The following is a 21,730-nucleotide window of genomic DNA, read 5'->3' on the forward strand; positions in this document are numbered from 1 at the left end:
ACTGTGACATACAGACAGTCTTGTCTTAAACTTCCTTTTGTAAGTCATCCAGCTGGATTATTCTAGGCATTTACACAACACCACCCCACCTTGTTGTATTTACTTTTATGCAACCCTGGTTTTAAGTGATTATGAAACACTCAATGACATTCAGCCCCCCGGACCGTATGAGGAGCGGAACCATTAGACTCCGTCTGTGCGCCTCGACGGGCGTTTGAGGTCGGTGCTCGTGCACAATTGGTAGTTAAAATTAAAGAATCAGTGAGTATTACTAAAAATAATATTAATTCTTCAATGAATCACAGCACAGCCGCGGGTTCCTAAAAAGAGTGTAAAAAGGTAAGACACTGATTTAACAACGCACCCGCGTGTGTAAATGGCGATATTGTGTTTTATCAGTTACATTTGAGCAGAGTTAGCGCGAAAGCTAACGTCAACAAAAGAGAGCATCGCGCTTCGTGCTAACGCGCTAACAGCTAGCGCGCTCGTCAGACTTGAAATAATATCGCTTTTTACACATAACGCATATAATGCGATACTAAACACCCAGATGTGTTAGTCTAACGTGGTTTTGTGCTCCTATTGTGGATGTTGGGTGAGTTTCAGGGTGGTTGTTCTTCTCTCAGCGGCGCTGCTGGTCAAGTACAGTTATGTAAATGTGCCTCATTCACTTCAGTCCACGAATGTGCTTTTGTGCGATATATGATATCAAAATAAGTTAATATACACCTAGTGTAATGAAATGTGATGTGGGTTCGTGGTTTTATATGATGGCAGCGGTTTATGTCAAGCGCAGGTGCAGAATAATCTTCACGAGCTTCAGTTTCATTTTACACACAGCCACTCACTCCCATAACGGAATAGATGATGGATTTAAAGGGCTATTTAATCAAACATTGCTGGGTTGGTTTCTGTGCTCGGTTTCTATGTAAATTAGAGAGAGTCGAGATCACTCAGTCTGCAATGGTGGGCTATATGTTTAATAAACCAATAAGATAGATAGATAGATAGATAGATAGATAGATAGATAGATAGATAGAAATGCAAATATGTAAAGCTGATTAATACTCAACTGAATAGATCTGAATAGCTTCCAGCTGAATTTAACATCTGGTTTCATTGAAAGTCTTTTATGTTGTTTTTGTTGGAACAGCTGTAAAACAATGCAGAGATTGACCTTAAAGGAATAGTTTAGTTCATCTTTACTTCTTTTTCATCTCGTTTCATACAATGTATGACTGTATGCCTTCTGTGAAGATCAAATGAAGATGTTTTACTTAAAAAGTAAAAAAATGTAGTAGCCTATATTTTTGCTATTTTTATTAAGATAAAATAAATGTGTAAAATATATTTTTATAATATAATTTTGTTGTACGACTTGAAGCATAAATATTTAAAAATGTATACATGCATATAAAACTATTTAAAATAATGCAATAAAACACAATGTTTTATCGTAAGGTTTTATAATAAAGTGTTATAAATCACACAAAAACCATTCCTTAAACAGTCTGACTGAGGACTCGAGTCCTATAGGGTACTTTATAATGCTTTCATTGTCAGTTTTGATGCTTGACAGCGTCCGACTTCCTTCACTTTCAGTGTACAGAAAAAAGCACAATGTTCATTTTGTGTTTCATCATAGGAAAACAGAAAGTTCTCTGGTTTATAATGACAGCTGTATTGATGTTATTGCTTTATTGAACTGAAGTGAGTCAGTGTGTGTGTGTGTCTGAAGGTGCAGGTTGTTGTGGAACAGGCTGTGCTTGAGCGGTACGGTGTGTGTGTGAATGTGTCAGTGTGTCACGGCCAGCGTGGCCTACATTCTCACACCGCTCGCTGCCTTCTCTTATATAACCCTGCTTATGTAAGCAGGCCTGAATCTCTTGCTCCCTTCTGTTTTTTTCTTCTTCTAGTTCTTTCTGTTTCTTCTCTCAACACTTATTTTGATTGGAGTTCTGTAGTTGCTCTCTGTTCTCCTCCTGTTCCCGAACTGGGTTTTTTTTTTTTTTTTTTTGAGTCGTGATTTTGCTCAGATACTGATTGAAGCTGAGATTCAGACAGTTTAAAGTTTATTACACAAGCCTAAATTCTGTGTTAACTTTGTGTGGTTTCATTTTAAAGTTTTAATTGTTTGCTTATTTTTACTGGTTTAGCTGAACCGAATCAAGTGTTGTGGGTGTGTGATGTTGACCATCTTGTTTTTTATTTATTATTTATTTATTTATTTTATTTTTTTTCCATTCAAAGATTGAAATCCACAAGTTTGGGGCTGGTTCTGCTGATTTTTTTTATTTTTTGTATTTATTTTTTTTACATTTTTTGATCTGATTTGTCCGTTTTTAATTTCTTACTTATTCTATGTTGTGGTTGTTGCAAATTTAGTTGATTTTATAATGTTGTGTGTAGCTTGCGAAGATAGATTTTTATGCAAGAATGACTTGCAATAATCTTGAAAGTATCAGTAAGAAAAGAATCACTTGTTGACTTCAAACCTTTCGCTTTGTTTTTCATTTTATGCTCGCATTTTTTCAGTAGTTTTATTATTTTTAATATAATATTATTGCTGAACAACAAAAAATGTTGTGAAGAAAACTGTTATTTAACCATATAAATGCATGTAGCAAATAAAAAAATAAAAACTGATCATTGATTTGTACCCAAGCAACATTTATTTACTCTTGCCCATTTAAAAAAAGAAAAATCAAACTAGAAGTTGTATTTTTGTTTTGACAAGGCAGTTAATAAATGAAAAATATACATAAAAGCAATGTTTCAGATGGTGATAATATTGATAAAGCTGTTTATATTTGATAAAAAAGTAAAACCAATTATATTGTGAAAGTGAAATAATATTATAATTTAAAATAACTGTTTTCCATTTAAATATTAAAATTTAGTCCTGTGATCAAAGCTGAAATTTTTAGCATCATTACTCCAGTTTCAGTGTCACCCGATCCTTCAGAGATCATTCTAATATGCCAAATCTGATGCTCAAAAACATATTTTTTAGCTGCTAATCATTTTATTTTTCAGTATTCTTCAAAAAGGATCTTCAAAAAGCATTTATTTGCAATAGAAATCTTTTGTAACATTATAAATGTCTTTAGTGTCACTTTTGAGCAATTTAATGCATCTTTGCTGAAAATTGTAAATTCCCCAAACTTTTGAACGGTAGTGTCTAATAACATCACGTGTGTGTGTGTTGTTCAGGTGGTCTGAATGAAGATGTGTAAGTAATGCTCTTGGAGACCCAGGGGACGCCATGTCAGAAGAGGCGATCTCAGGGAGCGACCTGGAGCCCAGCCTTAACAGTGAGGAGGAGGAAGAGGAGATGGACGAGGAAGAGGATGCCGAGAATGATGGGGATGATGAGGAAGATGCAGGCGGTGAGCATCTTTTTTTAATTCATGCCGGCTTTTGAACCATTATTTGATCATATTGAGTTTGAACTTTAATTGATGAATGCATTTAAAAGCGTCAAGCTTCTGTCTGGCGTCATCGCTGATATGTGCGCTTGGCTCTCTGGCTGTTAATGAATTATTGATCGCTTGGCATTTCCTCTCAACAGACCAGCCCGAGAGCCCGGAGGCCGAGGATCAGAGAGATCCGACCAGCCCAGCACCTACCTCGCCTAATTCTAGAGACTCCAGCCCTGACCGCTTGTCCCGGCCGCCCTCCCAACCCTCGTCCACCTCACAGGCGTCATCGCGGCCCGGCTCTCAACCCGCGTCCAGCCCGGACAGCCGCAGCAACACGTCTGCCAACAGCATGAAGAAGAAGTCCAAAACCTCCAAACCTGCTAACTTGAGGAGGAACATCCGGTATTGAGCTTCATTTGATTTTTCATTTCGTCCAGCTGTGGTGGCAGGCCCATTTCCCCTGGGGGAGGGGGCGTGGCCCATGAGTGATATTCCCTTAGGCCACGCCCCCTTGTCTCTCCTTTTAGTTATAAGATCAACTGTTGCACTGTTTAATCCTGTTTTTAAGTGCCAACAAGACACACTAAGCAAGACATTTTGTCTCTAGTTTTCTATTTTGATCATATTCTGGGAGGATTTGATCTCATTGGTCCAAAACCTGCCCTGCACACTAAAAATAACAATCATTTATCTTCCTGCTAATATCATCTCTTCCCTCCGGCTTGCAGGAAGCTCCTCACGGAGCATCAGCTGGAAGCGGGAACCAAAGCCGCCCAGCAGGAGGAGCTTGAGAGACGGCGGCGACTCGAACAACAGCGGAAAGACTTCCCGCTTCACGCAGGTGAGACCCGCCTGTTCCGCCCGCTCCTCCTCTTTCACCGTTCGTAATGTAATTAGTTAATCGGTTGTGTTGTGTCGCCGCTGTCAGATCTGTCCGCTGCAGTGCCGGGTCTCAAACAGGAAGTGATCTGTCTGGACAGCAGCGGAGATGAGGGTGAGCCTAAAGAAGACCCGCCCCCTCAGCTTCCTGTCCTCAGAGATGGTAAACGCAACATAAACACACTGTAATATAAAAGAGTATTGTTCTTTATATTGATGACATTATTATTTACATACATTTACTATTATTTAGATTTATATGATTAAGCAAATCTTGAAAAAAGTATTTTACTATTTTTATTATTATTAAACATTTATTATTATTTACTTTTCATTATTATTAGGATGTATTGCTTACATTATATACACCAAAAATGTGAGAAACAAATGAATAAGGAGTCGAATGTTTATTATTAAATATGTATTATAATTGTTAATATATGTAAATAATAAATTGTGTATATGTAACATTATATGTAATTAATGTCAATTAATAATATAAATAATGATATAATGTTTAATAAATAATTTATGTAAATAATAAAAGAAATTCATAATAATAAAGTTGTGAGCCAGAATCAAGACATTTATTTATTTTTATATATATTAAAACATCATTATAATGTTTTTTGTTATATATTTAAAATGTTCATTACAGGTATTTTTTTAATCTAAAATATACTACAAGCAAGTGAAAATATCCAAATTGTATTTTATATATATATATATATATATATATATATATATATATATATATATATATATATATAAATTATTATTACAAAGTGTATTCAATTATATTTGATTATTTTACCCAAAACACATTTACTATATATATATATATACATTTTAATGGTGTATTTCTTATATACCCAACAATTTAGTATAATTATTTTAATAATAATGTTTAATAATTTATAATAATAGTGATGCAATAATATATACAGTATGTAAATAATTGTTTTATATGTAAATGTATTATTTATAATAAATGTTTAATAATAAATATAAATGTAAATAAAAATGTACATAATCAAATAAATATTTAATACAAATTTTTAGTTTATAACTGTTCAGTATATATTTGATATATAGATGTTTATAAATGTGTGTATATATTAGTTTTATTTACAGTTTATTATTTACATGTGTATGTATATATTTCTCTGAGTAAAAAAGAGAGAAAAATAAGTCCTTAAATTCTTCTAAATTAGTCTTGTAAAGAGGTTTCGGTGTCTTGATTTTCCTTTCTGCTCCGTTGTTCCAGATGTTATTGAGTTGAGTTCAGGTGATGAAGATGCCATGCGGATAAGCAGCGAGGATGACAACAACGAAGATCGTTCTGTCACTCCCGGCCCGGAGGAAAGTAGCGGGTCGCATGTAAACGACGCCATCAATCTACCGGACGCCCAGGGAAGGGTGCTGGTCAATATCAACCACCCTGGAGAAGAGGAGGACCTGTTCCTCGCCCCACAGCTCGCCGGCGCTGTTAAACCACACCAGGTTCACACATTTTACCATTAAATTAACATTTTCCCAGTAATTTTCCATTTTAGTTGTACATTGAATCCATTTTCAATGTCTCTTCCTTTCTCGGTCAGATCGGTGGCATTCGTTTTCTGTATGATAACCTGGTGGAGTCTCTCGAGCGCTATAAGAGCAGCAGTGGCTTCGGCTGTGTTCTGGCTCACAGCATGGGCCTGGGCAAAACCCTGCAGGTCATCTCCTTTATCGACATCCTACTGCGCCACACTGGAGCCAAAACTGTCCTCGCCATTGTACCTGTGAGTGGCATTTTCATTCGATTAAATACTTCCGTCTGAGGGGTTTGTGTCTCATCTTTCCTCTCCTCTCTTCTCCAGGTGAATACACTACAAAACTGGCTGGCTGAGTTTAACCTCTGGCTGCCTGCTGCTGAGTCCCTTCCCCCCGACACAGATCCAGCCCAGGTTTTACCTCGAACCTTTAAGGTTCACATCCTCAATGATGAGCACAAGTAAGAACTCCGCACCAGCTTTTGTGCTTCATTGTCATTGTAAATAATGTCACATAGGTATACAGAATAGGCTATATATTCTTTATGCAAAGTATAATTATACAATTAAAAAAAAAAAAAGTGATTTACCTGCAAAATGGAGGGAAAAAAACACTAGGCCTATATGTTTGGGATCTTTGTCAATGATTTTCTGTTTTATGATGATTTAAGTGTAGTTTTGATATTAGCAACACAAGGAACACAAATACTGATCAAATGTGTTGTTGAATGCACTGCAAGTTGCTTTTTTTAACACTTTTATTTTTAATTTTTGATTTACATGATGAACAATTAAAGCAAAAACAATATTAACCGAAGGGAGGAGAAGGAATTATGCATAACTACATTGCAGATGTATGCTGCATGGCATAGACAGCTTTATACTTATACAAATTTAAACAGCTCCAGGGCCACTGCAAGTTGCTTTTAGCATCTTCTGGCCAAATATTCATGCATTTCATTCATTTGTACCAGAACCACAGTGGCCCGAGCCAAGGTGGTGGAGGACTGGACTCGTGGCGGAGGGGTGCTGCTGATGGGCTATGAGATGTACCGCCTGATGTCGCTCAAAAAGAGCTTTGTGACCGGCCGCAAGAGGAAGTCCAAGAAACCCGCGGGTCCTGTAATTATTGACCTGGACGAGGAGGACCGTCAGCAAGAGCTCATGAAAGGTCTGTCGGGGTTCTGCTGGTGGAAAATGCATGGCATCTACTTTAGCTGTGGGCTAACAAATGTTCTTGTCTCGTTTGTGATCTTCAGGGATTGAAAGAGCGATTTCACGGCCCGGTCCGGATGTCGTCATTTGTGACGAGGGTCACCGCATTAAAAACTGTCACGCCAGCACCTCCCAGGCCCTGAAGAACATCCGGTCACGGCGACGGGTGGTTTTGACCGGATACCCGTTGCAAAACAACCTGATCGAGTACTGGTGCATGGTGGATTTCGTCCGGCCCGATTTCCTCGGTACACGGCAGGAGTTTAGTAACATGTTCGAGCGGCCCATTCTGAACGGTCAGTGTATCGACAGCACGCCACAGGACGTCCAGCTCATGAGATACAGGAGTCACGTCCTGCACAGTCTGCTGGAGGGCTTCGTGCAGAGGTGAGATGATGATGTTATTAATTAGAATTTATTATTGTTGGTTTGTGATAATATATTATTATTATTTACTTTGTTATTGTTAATATTAGAATTAAAAAAATGTATAATTGTTTATATATAATTATTATATGATTTGTTTAGATGTATTATTCTTGTTAATTTATTTATGACATTTATTATTGTTTAATTGTTATCACTATTATTATTACTGAACAACATTAATATTTACATTTATTATTAAATATATTAATGGATATTTATTATTGTTTAATTGTTATTACTATTATTACTAATGAACATTTACTATTTACATTTATTATTAAATATGTTATTATTAATTATTGTTATTATTTATTATTAAATATTTATTGTTTACATGTAGTTTACATGCATTTCTTTTTTGGTTATTATTATTATTATAATTATGAAATTGAATATCAATGTTTGTGAATGTATTGTTTATTTATTAATTAGTATTATTAATAAAGGTTATTCATTATTGTTTACCTATTATTATTATTATTATTAAATGTTTGTTCTTTTATTTAATATTTATTTTATTTATTTTATTATTGTTATTTATTATCATTTACATTATTCTTATTCAATGTTTTATTTTATATACTGTATGAATAATAATTCTTTATCACAATCACGAAAGGACCATGAGACTGGATGCGAACTCTGATTGGCCAGAGAGCTGTTGCGTTATATAGCGGTGCGCTGCCCGCTAGTCTATGGCTTCGAGCTAAACTGTTTTCTACCTTCGCAGACGAGGTCACGATGTTCTCCGGGAGCAGCTGCCGCCGAAAGAGGAGCATGTGATTCTAGTACGACTGTCTCGCCTGCAGAGGGCGCTCTATACGGAGTTCATGAACCGCTTCAGGGAGGCGGGAAACAGCGGATGGCTCGGACTCAACCCGCTTAAAGCTTTCTGTGTTTGCTGCAAGGTACGGAGACCACAAGCACACCGCCTGTTGTTATATAGTGGTCGATGTGCTCACAGCTGTATTTTGTGAATCCTGTAGATCTGGAATCATCCGGACGTTTTGTACGAAGCTCTGCAAAAGGAAAATCTGGCCAATGAGCAGGATCTTGACCTGGATGACCTCAACTCCACCAGCGGGACCCGCTGCTCCGCACCGGGAATGAAGGGCAAGTCGTCCGACCCTGCCAACAGCAAGATGACCATGGCTCTGGGACCCCTTAACCCCTTACAGGAGAGGGCCAACCAAGTCATCACCTATGAATGGGTAAAACCTTCAACTTACTACGTGTTTATTTATCTGGGAACACAATGAATGTGATGGCTGCAAAGCTGGAGCATTTCTTCTTTTTTCTAACTCTTTTTAAATCACAATTTTTTTTATCAGAAAAATCACAATTAGATATTTCCCATTTCCCACATAGAACACATTGTGCGCTTTCTAATTTTATTTTACATATGATATTAGCAAACTTACTACCTACTTAATCCTCTTTGTCCCAAGTGAGACACAAGGCCGCAACATTAATTTAGTTTTTATGAACATTTTGCATCCGGTTTGTAAATGTTATGGTTGCTCATCGTGAAATGAGAAACAATGCTGCCCGGGAAAAGTTTCTGAACAGATTTGAATAAGAATCAAACAGTTGATATGTAAATGTTGGTGGTTATATGTTAATGAGCTCATGGATATGATGTCATTTCTTTATCTATTTGTTTTAGGCAAAAGACATCATGAGCAACTACCAGACGGGTGTTCTGGAGAACTCGGCCAAGATGGTTCTGCTTTTCCACCTGATTGATGACAGCGTCAGCCGAGGAGATAAAATACTTGTGTTTAGGTGGGAAATCTGTGTGTGTGACAGTATACAGATGAATCTGGAATCTCTTCTTCAGCATCTTGAACTGTCAGTCATGCTGTTATTTGACAGTTACGTCAACGCTTCCACTGGCTCATTTATCTGTGTGTGATTCTTACAGTCAGAGTTTATCAACGCTCACAGTTATCGAAGATTTCCTGAGTCGGAGGCCCATGCCGATCCAAACGGAAACTGGGGGGCACAACTGGGTCCGGAACATCAATTACTACAGTGAGTTATTAAAGGTTTTTCAGGTAGCCGAGAATTAAAAACAAAACCTTTTAAGTACAAAAATAACTAAAACTATAAACAATAGCATTTTATTTATTTTTTTTAAATGAGAGAGAAAAAACACTCTAAAACTTTAACTAAAATTATAGTGAAAATATCAAAATCAAATTTCATTCAAAATATGAACAAAAAAATAATAGTATATCAGTGATGCTAAAATAACACTTATACAATGATCCCTCTTCCTAAAATAAAAAGCCAGCTACACTTTAAAGCCTCATTTATACTGTGTGCTATAATTTAAAATTAAAATAATTAGTGAAATGGATTATATTTTATAATTAAAGTGTGATTAATCTATAATATCTGAGAAATGTTAATAAAATAATTAACACTTTAAACATGTTAGCAATAATGATTTTGTAATAAATATTGGCCCAAATAACTTTTACATAAAATATTTGCCCATATTCTCACCCATTTTAATTTCTTCGTCCTGTAGATCAACTTTGCCTAAGGTTTTTCATGATTTAGGGTGTGTGTTCTTTGTAAATTCACCTGGTTTATGTCTCCTGTGCAGGGTTGGATGGGAGCACATCAGCTTCAGAGAGAGAACGACTCATCAACCAGTTTAACGACCCTGCGAACAACCAAGCCTGGGTCTTCCTGCTGTCCACCAGGTGAAAAACTTGCACGTTTGGTCAGCATGTTTCAATATGCCACAGATAATGATGAGGTCTGGACTGACAGGCTGCTGTATTTACAGGGCTGGATGTTTGGGGGTGAATCTGATTGGCGCGAATCGCGTGGTGGTTTTCGATGCCTCTTGGAACCCGTGTCACGACGCTCAGGCCGTCTGCCGCGTGTACCGCTATGGCCAGCACAAGCCTTGCCACATCTACAGGCTGGTGTGTGACTTCACACTGGAGAAGAAGATCTATGACCGTCAGGTGTCCAAGCAGGGCATGTCTGGTAAGAGAGGGCGGGAAAGTGTGTTTTGGGGTCTCACTGTTGTGAACAGTTCTGACGTTATGATTGTGCGTTGGCCAGATCGAGTCGTGGACGATTTGAACCCTGTCCTCACCTTCACGCGGAAGGAAGTGGAGTCGCTGTTGCACTTTGTAGAGGAGGAGCCTGATCCCAGCCAATCAGGGCTGGTCCCTAGTGAGGACATGGAGATCGTCATTAAACAAGCCTGCCTGTTTTACCCGCACCTCTTAACCAAGGTAATACCCTGCTTTCCACACCAGCGCCTAGTTTTAAAATGTGATTATTCTAAAATATATTCTTCATCAAACTGTGTGAAAGCTTAGCTCATGAATATTAATTGTTTGGAGCTATTTTTCAGGGGGGGGGGTTTTGTGGCAAAAGTAGATTGTGCTGACATAGCTGTCTTTTTTTGCATCTTTCAAGACCAGCTACATATTCTGGGAAAAGTCTGGATCATAATGTGCTGCAGAGTATGGTTTACTAATATAAATTAGGTTGTACTGGTGTGGCTTCACAGTAGTTCACTTTTAAAAAAAACTTTTGCTGATAATTTACTCACCCTCATATCATCCAAGATGTCCATGTCATTCTTTCTTCAGTCGAAAAGAAATTAAGGTTTTTGATAAAAACATTCCAGGATTTTTCTCCATATAATGGACTTCAATGGGGACCAAACGGTTCAAGGTCCAAAAGAGAGTTTCAGTGCAAACTACAAACTATTCAAAGGACTTTAAATGACACCAGATGATTAATAAGGGACTTATCGAACTCGTTTATCAAAACGAACGAATCTTTTTTCGTGTCATTTGGTTCATTCAACGAACGAAATGAAAGAGTTGACTCTGGAAAAGATTCGTTCATTTTGATGAACGAGTTCGAACAGGAGAGTCACGGACGTGCATCACAAAACAGAGCAAGGCGAGCATTTGAGCTTATAAAACTTAAACTTTGTTGTTGTTTTTTAAATGAGTGATCGTTTCGCTTGATAAGACCCTTATTCATCGTCTGGTGTCGTTTAAAGCACTTTGAGCAGTTTGTAGTTTGCACTGAAACTGTCTTTTGGACCTTGAACCGTTTGGTTCCCATTGAAGTCCATTATATGGAGAAAAATCCTGGAATTGATAGATGTATCGTGGTACATAGATGTATGTACCATTGTAGAAGTATTTTAGACAAATACAATGTTGAAGGCTTAGCTCATGAATATTAATTATATTGTGCTTCGTTTGTCATTCGGTCACCTATACTAATATCTCTGCTTTCCAAACCAGCAACCGTTCCACCATGAGTCTCTCCTGATGGACCGCAAGGATTTGAAACTGACCAAAGCAGAAAAGAGAGCAGCCAAGAAAAGCTACGAAGACGAGAAGCGGGCGTCTGTGCCGTATCAACGGCCCTCTTACGCACATTATTACCCGGCTAGTGACCAGAGACTCACCAATATCCCTGCCTTTAGCCAGAGGAACTGGTGGGTCCAAAACAGAAAAACCTCAATGTAGTGATGATCTCTTTTAAGTCTTAGATGTTTGCTTATCCAAACCTTTTTTTCAGGCGGCCCCCACCTCATTTAGAAGAGAAACCAGTCGCAAGTGTGAGGCCAGTTCAGTCCACACCCATTCCCATGATGCCCCGCCAGGTACCCATGGGCGTCCCCAGCTCAAGCGCAGGATTCCCTGTCAACTACCTGCAAAAGGCCGGTGTTTACGTACAGCGTGTCGTCACCACCACTGGTACAGACCTTACGGTTGTAGTGGATGCTGCTACTTGCTGTATTTGAGGTCTCTCAGTTTGTTTCTTCATGGTTTCCTGTCTTTGCTTTTCAGATATTGTGATCCCAGGGTCCAACAGCAGCACAGATGTCCAAGCCCGAATCGGTGCAGGGGAGAGTATTCACGTTATCCGAGGATCCAAAGGTACCTCAGTGTTAGAAAACTGTTGAGAGTTTTTACTGTAATGTATGTAAGGTTTATACGCTTCATATTCTGTCATTTGTGCTGCAGGCACATACATAAGGACCAATGATGGGAGGATATTTGCCATCCGCTCTGGAAAGCCAAGACTGTCTGAAGGAGGAGCCACAGCTTCTAGAGGTGTACTAATTTACTAATTTGTCATTTAGTAATTCTTCTGGCATAACCTTAAAGGCCCGTACACACTGGGACAAATATCAGCGCGTTATTCATCAGCGTTTTTCAACGCGTTTTTTGTGTTCACACCCAAGCGATTTTCGCCGACGATGAGCCGAGTGAACATGCAAATTTATTCCCTGACATAAGATGGCGCCAATTTGCTCTGCAATACCACTCCATATCAGTTTTCTGTCGTGTTTGTTAAAGTTCTTTATGTTCTAGCACCAACGAGAACAGCAGGTCTACATTCATCTTGCCTTGCATCTTCCTCGTCTTATTTCTTCCTGGCTGTGTAGACGGCGACGCTACTTGACGTATATCTTCTTCTCCGTTACATATGTGTGCTCGGCAAGACCGTTTTGTGTTTGAGCGCCCCCAAGTTGTGTTTTACTGTAACTTCAGAAGCTCCAAACACGTGAGCAAAAGCGCCAATCTCATTGGTCGGATAGTTTTTGACGCTGCGCGTCAAACTAAAAAAACGAACCCAAGGAGTTTTTAAAAAATACGCCTTTACGCGTGCCGTTTTACGCGTCGGTGGGCACACTCACTTTGGCGCCCTTTGTTTAGTCACGAGGCGTTAAACGTCGGCGAATAACGCGCGCAATAACGCGTCCCGGTGTGAACAGGCCTTTAGGCTGAAGACCCCATTTTATAGTCTGTTATTGTGGGGTGGGGTTAACGTCAGATTTGGGATGTTCCTACTTTTACATCTCTTCCTTCCAAACTCATTTCTTAGCTTGACACAGTATTGAAACAAAATGCCAGATCAAAGATGAACAATTATTTGCAATTCTTTTCTATTGCACTTTTTAGCAAGTAGGAAGTTCTGTACATTCTGACTTGCTTGAAACTCCCCATTCATGTGCACAGTTCATCTGTGCATGTTATTCCAATTAAAAATGTTTCGCATGATTTGATCTAGAGGTCTGTATATTATGCCTGGTTCAGATTACACGATTTTTTTTGTCTGTTAAGATAGTCACTGTATTAGATTACGAGATTTTGACTCCTAAAATCTTGTCGTGTCGTGGACAAGACATGTCAGACTACATGTTGCTTCCTAACTAGTCATCACATGCCGTCTTTAACGGCGCGTGATGTCATCGAGAAGGCGAAACTAGTAGCGAGTGACTTCCGGAAACAAACAATGGATGAAGCGATGAGTGTTGTATTGGCTGTCCTGTGTTCAGAAAAAAGTAAAAAAAGAAAGAAAACCCGACAATGGACACGTTCCTGGATTGCGCGGCATTGTCTTTTCAGCGCGGGAAATACCCGATGTGGCGTGTAAACTGGTTGAATTGCATGTGTCTCACAGCTATTACGTGAGACTTGAGAATTCTGCTCGAAGACCCTCCAAAGAGAACTTGAGGTAAAATATTGTTTTCTTATGTATTTTTTACTTTTAGTTTTAACGTTAGCACCATCGTCTCTCTTTCGTCTCGCCATTTTTGAAAGTAGTGTACGGAAAAGCTTGTGCTCCTATTGGTCAACCTCAAACATGTGACAGGACCGTCGTGGACGACCGTTAAAAACATTAAAAATACTAGTCTTTTTGTCGATGTTGTGAAGCATCGCATACGCGACGTAGGTTGTCGCCCACTATCACACACTATACGAGATGATACAATCGAATCTTGCGTCCTGACACTCGTTGTCATTTACGAATCCCCACGTCAAACGGATCGTGCCAAAATCGGGCTAAAATCGTGTAATCTGAACCAGGGATAAACTGTTACCCCACATAAATAACCAGAAGAAGCGGAAGAGGTCGTCTGCGGCATAATAAAAGCTCCACCACCCTCTAACTGAAATTAAGGCATCGTTAAGCTACGCCTTTGTTTTGAATTCGCAACCACTAGCAGTGAAAAATTACATAGTGTGCCTAAAATCGTGTAATCTGAACCAGGCATTACTCTCTTTCCCTCAATATTGTGGCCTATATATTTTGTCACACTCCTGCCCACAACTTTTATGTTTTGTCCCGCTAGTAAAAGCATTCAGGTAGAGGCAATAGGAAGGAGCAGAATGCTGCATGCGGGCACTAATATTTGATCTAATAACGGGTGAAATAATATTTACATTGTCATTGCTTCGTTGTCTGAAGAGCGTAATTACAAAATGCGAATTGAAGCGTTGTAGTCAATCTTTGGGTCTTTATATTTTGTGGTTCTCCATTGCTTGGGGTTTCTGCAGGTGTACAGACCTCTACCTTGATCAAAGTTGCAGAGTTGATTTGTGATGGATCAACCCTTTAGTGGGGATTGAACCCACAATCTTTCATTGACCATCCCAGATCTTTACCCATTAGTCTTCATCAGCATCAGCATAAACTAACAAAATCTCTTTCTTTCTCACAGAGGATTCTGGCCCTTCCTTGCATTCTGTCAGTAATGGTCGCGCGTCTCCTCAAGAGCCGAAACGTTTAACCCCTGAGGCTCAGCCTCGCCTTTCGCCCCAAGGCAGCCCCGGGCTCCTCCGAGAATACCGCAGCAACAAAGAACCAGTTTCTGCAGTAGAGAACTTACCGTCTTCGGGAACACCCGAACCCTCGGGAGCGGACAGACCCATCCCACACCCAATTCGCGTCACTGACCAGCACCGGCAGCTCAGCAGTGACATTGCATCATCAATGGAGGTTCAAAGTTTAAAGCGGAAGCTTTTGGATAGTCGGACATCCAAACAGCCTGGTGGCAAACGAACCTCAGCGCCAGCCGGTGCACCCGGGAGTTACCCGGGATTTCCTCTAAGCAGCGGGTTTGGGTTCCCGCCCATGGGGCTGAACCCTGCCTTGCTGGGCGCCCTGGGTCACATGACCCCACCCTCACTTGGAAGCAGGTCGCAGCTCCTACAGCAAGCCGGTCAGGCTCTGGGCGACCTACATGCAATGTTCCCCACTGAACCACTCGGACTTGGCCCATCCAACAGCACTCTTTCCTCGAGTTGCTCGACCAATACCACATCCTCAACCCACGCTGGAATGCTGGCCTCTTCCTCATCCTCTGTGCCCTGTTCGTCATCATCCTCCACTTCCTCCTCGCTCCCACCCTTCCTGATGAACCCTAGCATGGCAAGCATGCTTTCCAGCTTCCCGGTACCATTTTCCCAGCCGCTGTTCGCAGGATCCCTACACCCTAGAGGTCTGTCCTCTACGCCAACCTCTGCATCCAACTCCTCCAATTTCCTCACTTCCTCCGGCATGCTGGGGGCAGCATTCAGCCGCCCCGACATGCACCACTCGCTCGCGGAAAACGGCGGGAGCAGCTCGGATGACGATGTCATAGAGGTGATGGGCCAGTGATCGCTCCAGATTCCGTAGGTCCGAATGGAAGAAACCTATTGGATGGAGCTGAAATTATATAAATCCAAATGCTGAATATGCATGGAGTTAAGAAAGGCGATTATATATTTTTCTTTACCGTAAGGGACCAGAGCACAGGGCTAACTTGAGGAGTCCTAGTCATATCTCTGTCACGAGGGCCTAGACACTGAACTGACGAACTTCCCTCAGAGATTACCGAATCAAACTTAAACGTGATTGTCTTTACAGACTGTTTGCATTCGTAAGAGATGACTTTAGCGATACGTTTGCTAGACCTTGTAGCATCACTTGGAATGAAAAATAAATAAAAAATATGTGACTTTTTTTTATTATAACTGTAAGTACTACTATTACTTTTGTAAACGGTGGTCCTACATGAATACTCATAGTCTCTTTGACCATTGAAAATCGCAGACTGGGCAACGGGGAATTCGTAACAGTCGAATCGTACAGCGACAGAAGCCATGCCTAGCATTAGCACCGCCGAGACCTTTTTGCTTTCCTTTGAAAAAAAAAAACAACAACAAGGAAAACCTTACAAAATCGAATGTATTTTCATGTTAGCCTTTAAAATTTGGTGGAGGAGATGCAAGTTTAGTGCGTTTAGTTCGATATTAGCCTTAAAGCAGACAAATGGATCTGTGTTCTTGTTCGATTGCGTAGCAAACAAAATCATTTGTCGTTATCCATGGGGATCATTTTACGAATGTGTAGACTGTTAAGCGAACCCAACTAGTTGTCATTTTCTAAATTTGCGCTTTGCATCATCTGCACGGTCATTCAGTTTCATCCGTGTTGGGGCCACAGTCATGACCAAAGTGTTTGTTCGGCCATTTTAAAAAATCTCGATGTGTTTTAGATTTGTGATGATGTTGAATTGTATGCGCGCTGGTTGACCTGTGACTGATAAATCCCTCAGCCAATAACACTGTTCATTCTCTGTGCCTATTAGAGCTCTTTATTTTGACTCCTCCCACAATCTGCTTTCTGATTGGCAGATAACCATGTCATGATCTTTGGCCTGAGTCTGCAGATGCTGTTATATATATATATATATATATATATATATATATATATAATGGTGTGCATTTGACATGATATCTTTTTTTTGTTATTTGAAACTGTTTTGTTACATCTTATGTATGTTGTTTTCTCTTTCAACTATGTACAAATGTACCAGAAATATTTATTTATTATGCTGAAGAGTAATTCATTTTCATTCTTTTTTTTTTTATTTTTTTTTATACATTTTCAACCTTTTTTTAAAGAGAAAAAAAAATCCCTCTATTAGAGAGACGCAGTATTTCACCCAAACCCCCACATCACACCCGCACCCCCATAGGCGAGTTCAAGACCACGATCTGTGAGCGATTCGGCAGTCGGGACCCACAAACACACGTGATCCCATACAGACACTGTACTAGGTGTCCACACATCATCTCATGTTCCCAACAAAGGGAGGAGTAGATTCAAATGACATTGTATTTATTAAACATTGTTTTAACATAAAGAAACTTGACTTCTCCTTTATTCCGAATAATGGTTCTCACAGCTTGCAGCAATTTCAGCTCGACTCCTGAAAAAAAAAATGTGTGCGTGTGTATATATATATATATATATATATATATATATATATATATATATATATATATATTCATATTTACATATAGACACAATATAAATACTATATGTATATATACACATATTGCCAAATCTAACACTTAACCTTATTTGAAAAGAGTTGTATAATTTTTCCATACATAATAGTTTCATTTAGACATTAAATTTCTTTTAACATGATCTGGAAAACTGTTTTTTAAATTTTAATACAAATTTGCCCTTAAAAAAAGATATTCATATATTCAAAAAGCAAAGTTATTTCAGGGCAAGCCCACCCTGATTGTAAGCCTAACGTGATGTAGCGTGAACATGCTACGACTGGTCAGCTCAACGTGGCCGTTATCTGATTGGCTTGAGTAAACAGTGGGGGCGGAGTCCACTTATTTGTGGATTTGTCTGCACTTCAAAACTAGAAGTGATTCATAATCCACAGATGCGTGAGGGGATTTACAAATGCGTGCAGCGATTTAAAAATGCACAGAAAGTGGTTTACAGATAAATTCCAGAGTTGTGTTTGTGACATAAAACACAATTGTAAACAGTAAGAAATATAGAGCTGAGTATCATCAGCATGACAGTGAAAACTAATGCCAAGCTTCCTGATGATATCTCCTAAGAGTAGCAAGTAAAGTGTGAACGGCAACGGTCCTAGTACTGAGCCTTGTGGTATACCATACTGAACTTTTGATTGAAGAAATCTCTTATATTAAGTTTTATGAAACTCTTTACATTTTGATTTATTTATGAATTTGATACAATTTTGTGAATCTCAATCTATTTATTTGGAATAATGCAACAATTCTAACCCCATACAATACAGCTTAAATGCACTCAAGAATATAAAACTTATCCAAAAATACATTTATTTTGGTCAGTCTATATAGCAATAATGTAAATTTACAAGTAAGCAATCACATCATCTCTGTCATGCAGCTGAGCCGCAACACGCAATTCAGGTTCACAATGTCTGTGTATCAGATAACCCTAATTAGAAACCTTGAATGTCTGTTTCAGTACTGCATTCGTTTCCGAGCCATGTAAGCGTTCGTTACCTGACTCATAACGACCAGAGCGCACAGAACCGGGCAGAGGACGGCCAGGTACCAGAAGTACCCGCTCACACTGGCACTGAACCACGAAGAGCACAGTCCGAGAAACAAGCTGAGGCTGCCCAGCAGGTACGTGAGTAAACCAGAGGTGGCGTGGTAGCGCTTCAGTTTGGCCAGCGACCAGCCTTTGGTCAGTTTGGGGTAAAGGAGGGGAAGTCCTCCGAGCGACTGCAGCCCGACGACAGACACCGTTATCACACCGACCAACCCGTGCCAGGACGTGAAGTGTGGCTTGTCGTTGAGATTCTTGTTGTAAAAGATGGCGCTCAGGCCCGCGGTTGCGCAACACACGCACAGACACTGCAGGATCCAGTGCAGGCGGCCTTTAGTTTTGTGCTTCAACTTCCTGACGGGAGACGAGTAGGGGTTGAACAGTAGAACGGCTTCAGTCATGAAAAAGGAAAACTAAATGGGAGCAAGAAAATCTTGTGAGAGGATAGTACTGCATGACAAAAAGCAAACTTAAAATTCATTTATATGCAAAACATTCAAGGTCTGTATGTTTTCCGTCACACTCACACCAAGAGTCATCAGGAACGGATGCCATGAGAACAGACCTGTAGGCAAACAGAGAGCAGTGTTATTTATATACCACTATAGTGTTTATTAATAATGGAATGTGCTTCTTTTATTTTCATTTGATTGAAAATATATTTATATTTAGCTTATATCTAATTTTATTTCAGTTGGTTGCATAGGCAACATTTCGAATTGACCTTTACTCGAATATTTAGATTTGATTTCAGCTTTGTTTCAATTACCAAATAAAACACATTTGAATGATTTTAGTTAACAATAATAAACATACTGTGAGCCAGAAACAAGACATTTATTTATGTTTATGTAGATTCAAACATCATTATGTTTTTAGTTATATATTTAAAATATTCATTAGGTATTTTAATCTAAAATATACTACAAGCAAGTGAAAATATCAATATTGTATTTTATAATATATATACATACACATTTATAAATTATTTGTTTTATTATTACAAAGTGTATTCAATTATATTTGATTATTTTACACAAAACACAATTATATATATATATATATATATATATATATATATATATATATATATATATATATATATATATATATATATACACACACACATATATAGGGCTGGGCGATATGGTCAAAAATAATTATCACGATATATTTTTAATAAATAAATAAATTTATAAATAAATAAATAACTATATACACAAACTTTTGTGTTGCGATTAATCACGATTCATCGATTTTTACATCACATGTGTGTGTATATATATATATATATATATATATATATATATATATATATATATACACACACACACACACACACACACAAATATTATACAATATAGGCCTACATAAAAAAGTATTCATCTTTTGCGCACAACATTTATATAATCTACTTTCATAATTAATAGTATATTTGCACGATGTTACTTTTTCATTTTTTTAAATGAATAAAACTTTTCCTGTCAGAAATAAATTAGAAAGCATTTCAAAATGTTTGATCAAAAGTATCAAACACCATATAAATTCAATACAGGAAACAATCGTTTTCGGACAGTCTGCTGTCTATGGGACAGTCACAGCACAGATCAGTGAGAGTCTGAATACGACTGATCGTTATGAACTTCACTAACGTAGTGTTTATTGTACTCACTGGATCCAGGTTTGGCGAGGACCGTGATGAAGCCAGTGAACACCGCGCACAGCACATGAGTGGACACTCCGCACACTATCCTGCTGTAGCGGTACAGCTTAGGCTCCGACTCGTGATGGACAGTCATATTATATTCTACTGGCTCTCTCTCAAAACTATTCAATACAGTAACATACACAAACAGCACACTGAGACTAAACTAACTCAACCCATTTGAAATGCTCGCAATCTCAACCACGAACTCTCTCTGATCATTCAAGGATTCCGGTTACAGAGACAGCCAAAACATGCCATAATAAAAGTCCCATCTCGTTTTGAAGCAAAATCTAATCTGATTAGTTCAGATTTGTCATAAAAATAAATATGATTTATACTTTGAAAACCGACTACGATCAATTGAAATTAATATTATTTGCGCCAACGTGTATTTTCTTCTCTAATTTATATAAATGTATTTTATTTTGACAACAATTGTCAGTAATTCCTTCCAGATTGCCTCTGTTCTAGAACAGCCTTTCTCAAAGTGGGTGCCGCGGCACACTGGGGTGCCCCCTAGCTGTGTCAGGGGTGCCGCCAAAAAATTACGTAGGCTAAAAAAAATATGGAAAAAAAAAACCCAGAAAAAAAAAACAGCTGACATTTCATATATAAATATATTTGAATTTATATTCTTCTTTTTAAACATATGAACATATTAATAAAATTGTAAATTCATTTTAGATAAACATATAAAATTAATAATAAAAAAATCCGTCTCACAAGACTGAAGCAAGACACACACAACTTGACGCAAGTGACGCAATCCATAGCAACGCGTTATAGCAACACCTCAGACTGACAGAAACGTAAAAATAAACGTGAATTTAGGCCACTTTAGTTACAGCATTATGGATCGTTTTTTGAAAAGAAAATCCCCACAAGAGCTGGGGATTTTTGTTTTATCTGCATCCTGCACTTCATTTGAGTTCTCCTGGTCTGGATTTGTTATTGGGTTCTTGTATTGGGCGGTCCACCTCTTACGGTTTTATGGCATTTGTGTCTCTGATTAATTATTTTGTGAATTACTTTGCAAACCTGTGTTTTTAAAGGTGCTATAAAGTTTTTATTATTATTGTTATTTACAGTTCATATTATGCTCTGTTCATTACTGTTCTGTCTAACTAAACAAGACATTTGCATTTAAATTTGGGTTATGCAGTGTTTTTAAATTATATTTTACACTGGGGTGCCTTGAGATTTTATGCACTTTTGAAAGGTGCCCTGACTGAAAAAAGTTTGAGAAAGGCTGTTCTAGAAATCCATTCGCTCATGCTGACGTGGGATTTTGTTTACATGCATGTGTCTTTCCGTCTTTTGACCTGCAGGGATCACACTGGATTTTTTTT

The 21,730-nt window shown here is 38.6% G+C and overlaps 2 protein-coding genes across 2 annotated transcripts; one reads left to right on the plus strand and one right to left on the minus strand.

Annotated features, from left to right (window-relative positions):
• The first annotated feature begins 198 nt into the window (after window positions 1-198).
• Window positions 199-16,479, plus strand: rad54l2 (RAD54 like 2). The gene is made up of 22 exons (XM_039691136.2): window positions 199-339; window positions 3,214-3,389; window positions 3,572-3,824; window positions 4,151-4,263; window positions 4,351-4,464; window positions 5,569-5,804; window positions 5,903-6,085; window positions 6,164-6,297; window positions 6,811-7,007; window positions 7,096-7,438; window positions 8,211-8,388; window positions 8,467-8,691; window positions 9,147-9,265; window positions 9,405-9,514; window positions 10,095-10,194; window positions 10,281-10,486; window positions 10,565-10,740; window positions 11,776-11,972; window positions 12,056-12,234; window positions 12,328-12,417; window positions 12,505-12,594; window positions 14,991-16,479. The coding sequence occupies exons 2-22, from the start codon at window positions 3,266-3,268 to the stop codon at window positions 15,929-15,931; spliced, it is 4,308 nt and encodes a 1,435-aa protein (XP_039547070.2). The 5' UTR covers window positions 199-339; window positions 3,214-3,265; the 3' UTR covers window positions 15,932-16,479.
• A 1,933-nt stretch (window positions 16,480-18,412) lies between these two features.
• Window positions 18,413-20,619, minus strand: cyb561d2 (cytochrome b561 family, member D2). The gene is made up of 3 exons (XM_039691137.2): window positions 20,346-20,619; window positions 19,201-19,238; window positions 18,413-19,086 (listed from the first exon to the last, which is right to left on the minus strand). Exons 1-3 carry the CDS (start codon window positions 20,470-20,472, stop codon window positions 18,583-18,585), a joined length of 669 nt encoding a protein of 222 aa, XP_039547071.1. The 5' UTR covers window positions 20,473-20,619; the 3' UTR covers window positions 18,413-18,582.
• Window positions 20,620-21,730: the final 1,111 nt, after the last annotated feature.

The sequence above is a fragment of the Pimephales promelas genome, chromosome 2, assembly GCF_988280905.1.
Source record: "Pimephales promelas chromosome 2, fPimPro1.hap1.1, whole genome shotgun sequence".
Lineage (NCBI taxonomy): Eukaryota > Metazoa > Chordata > Actinopteri > Cypriniformes > Leuciscidae > Pimephales > Pimephales promelas.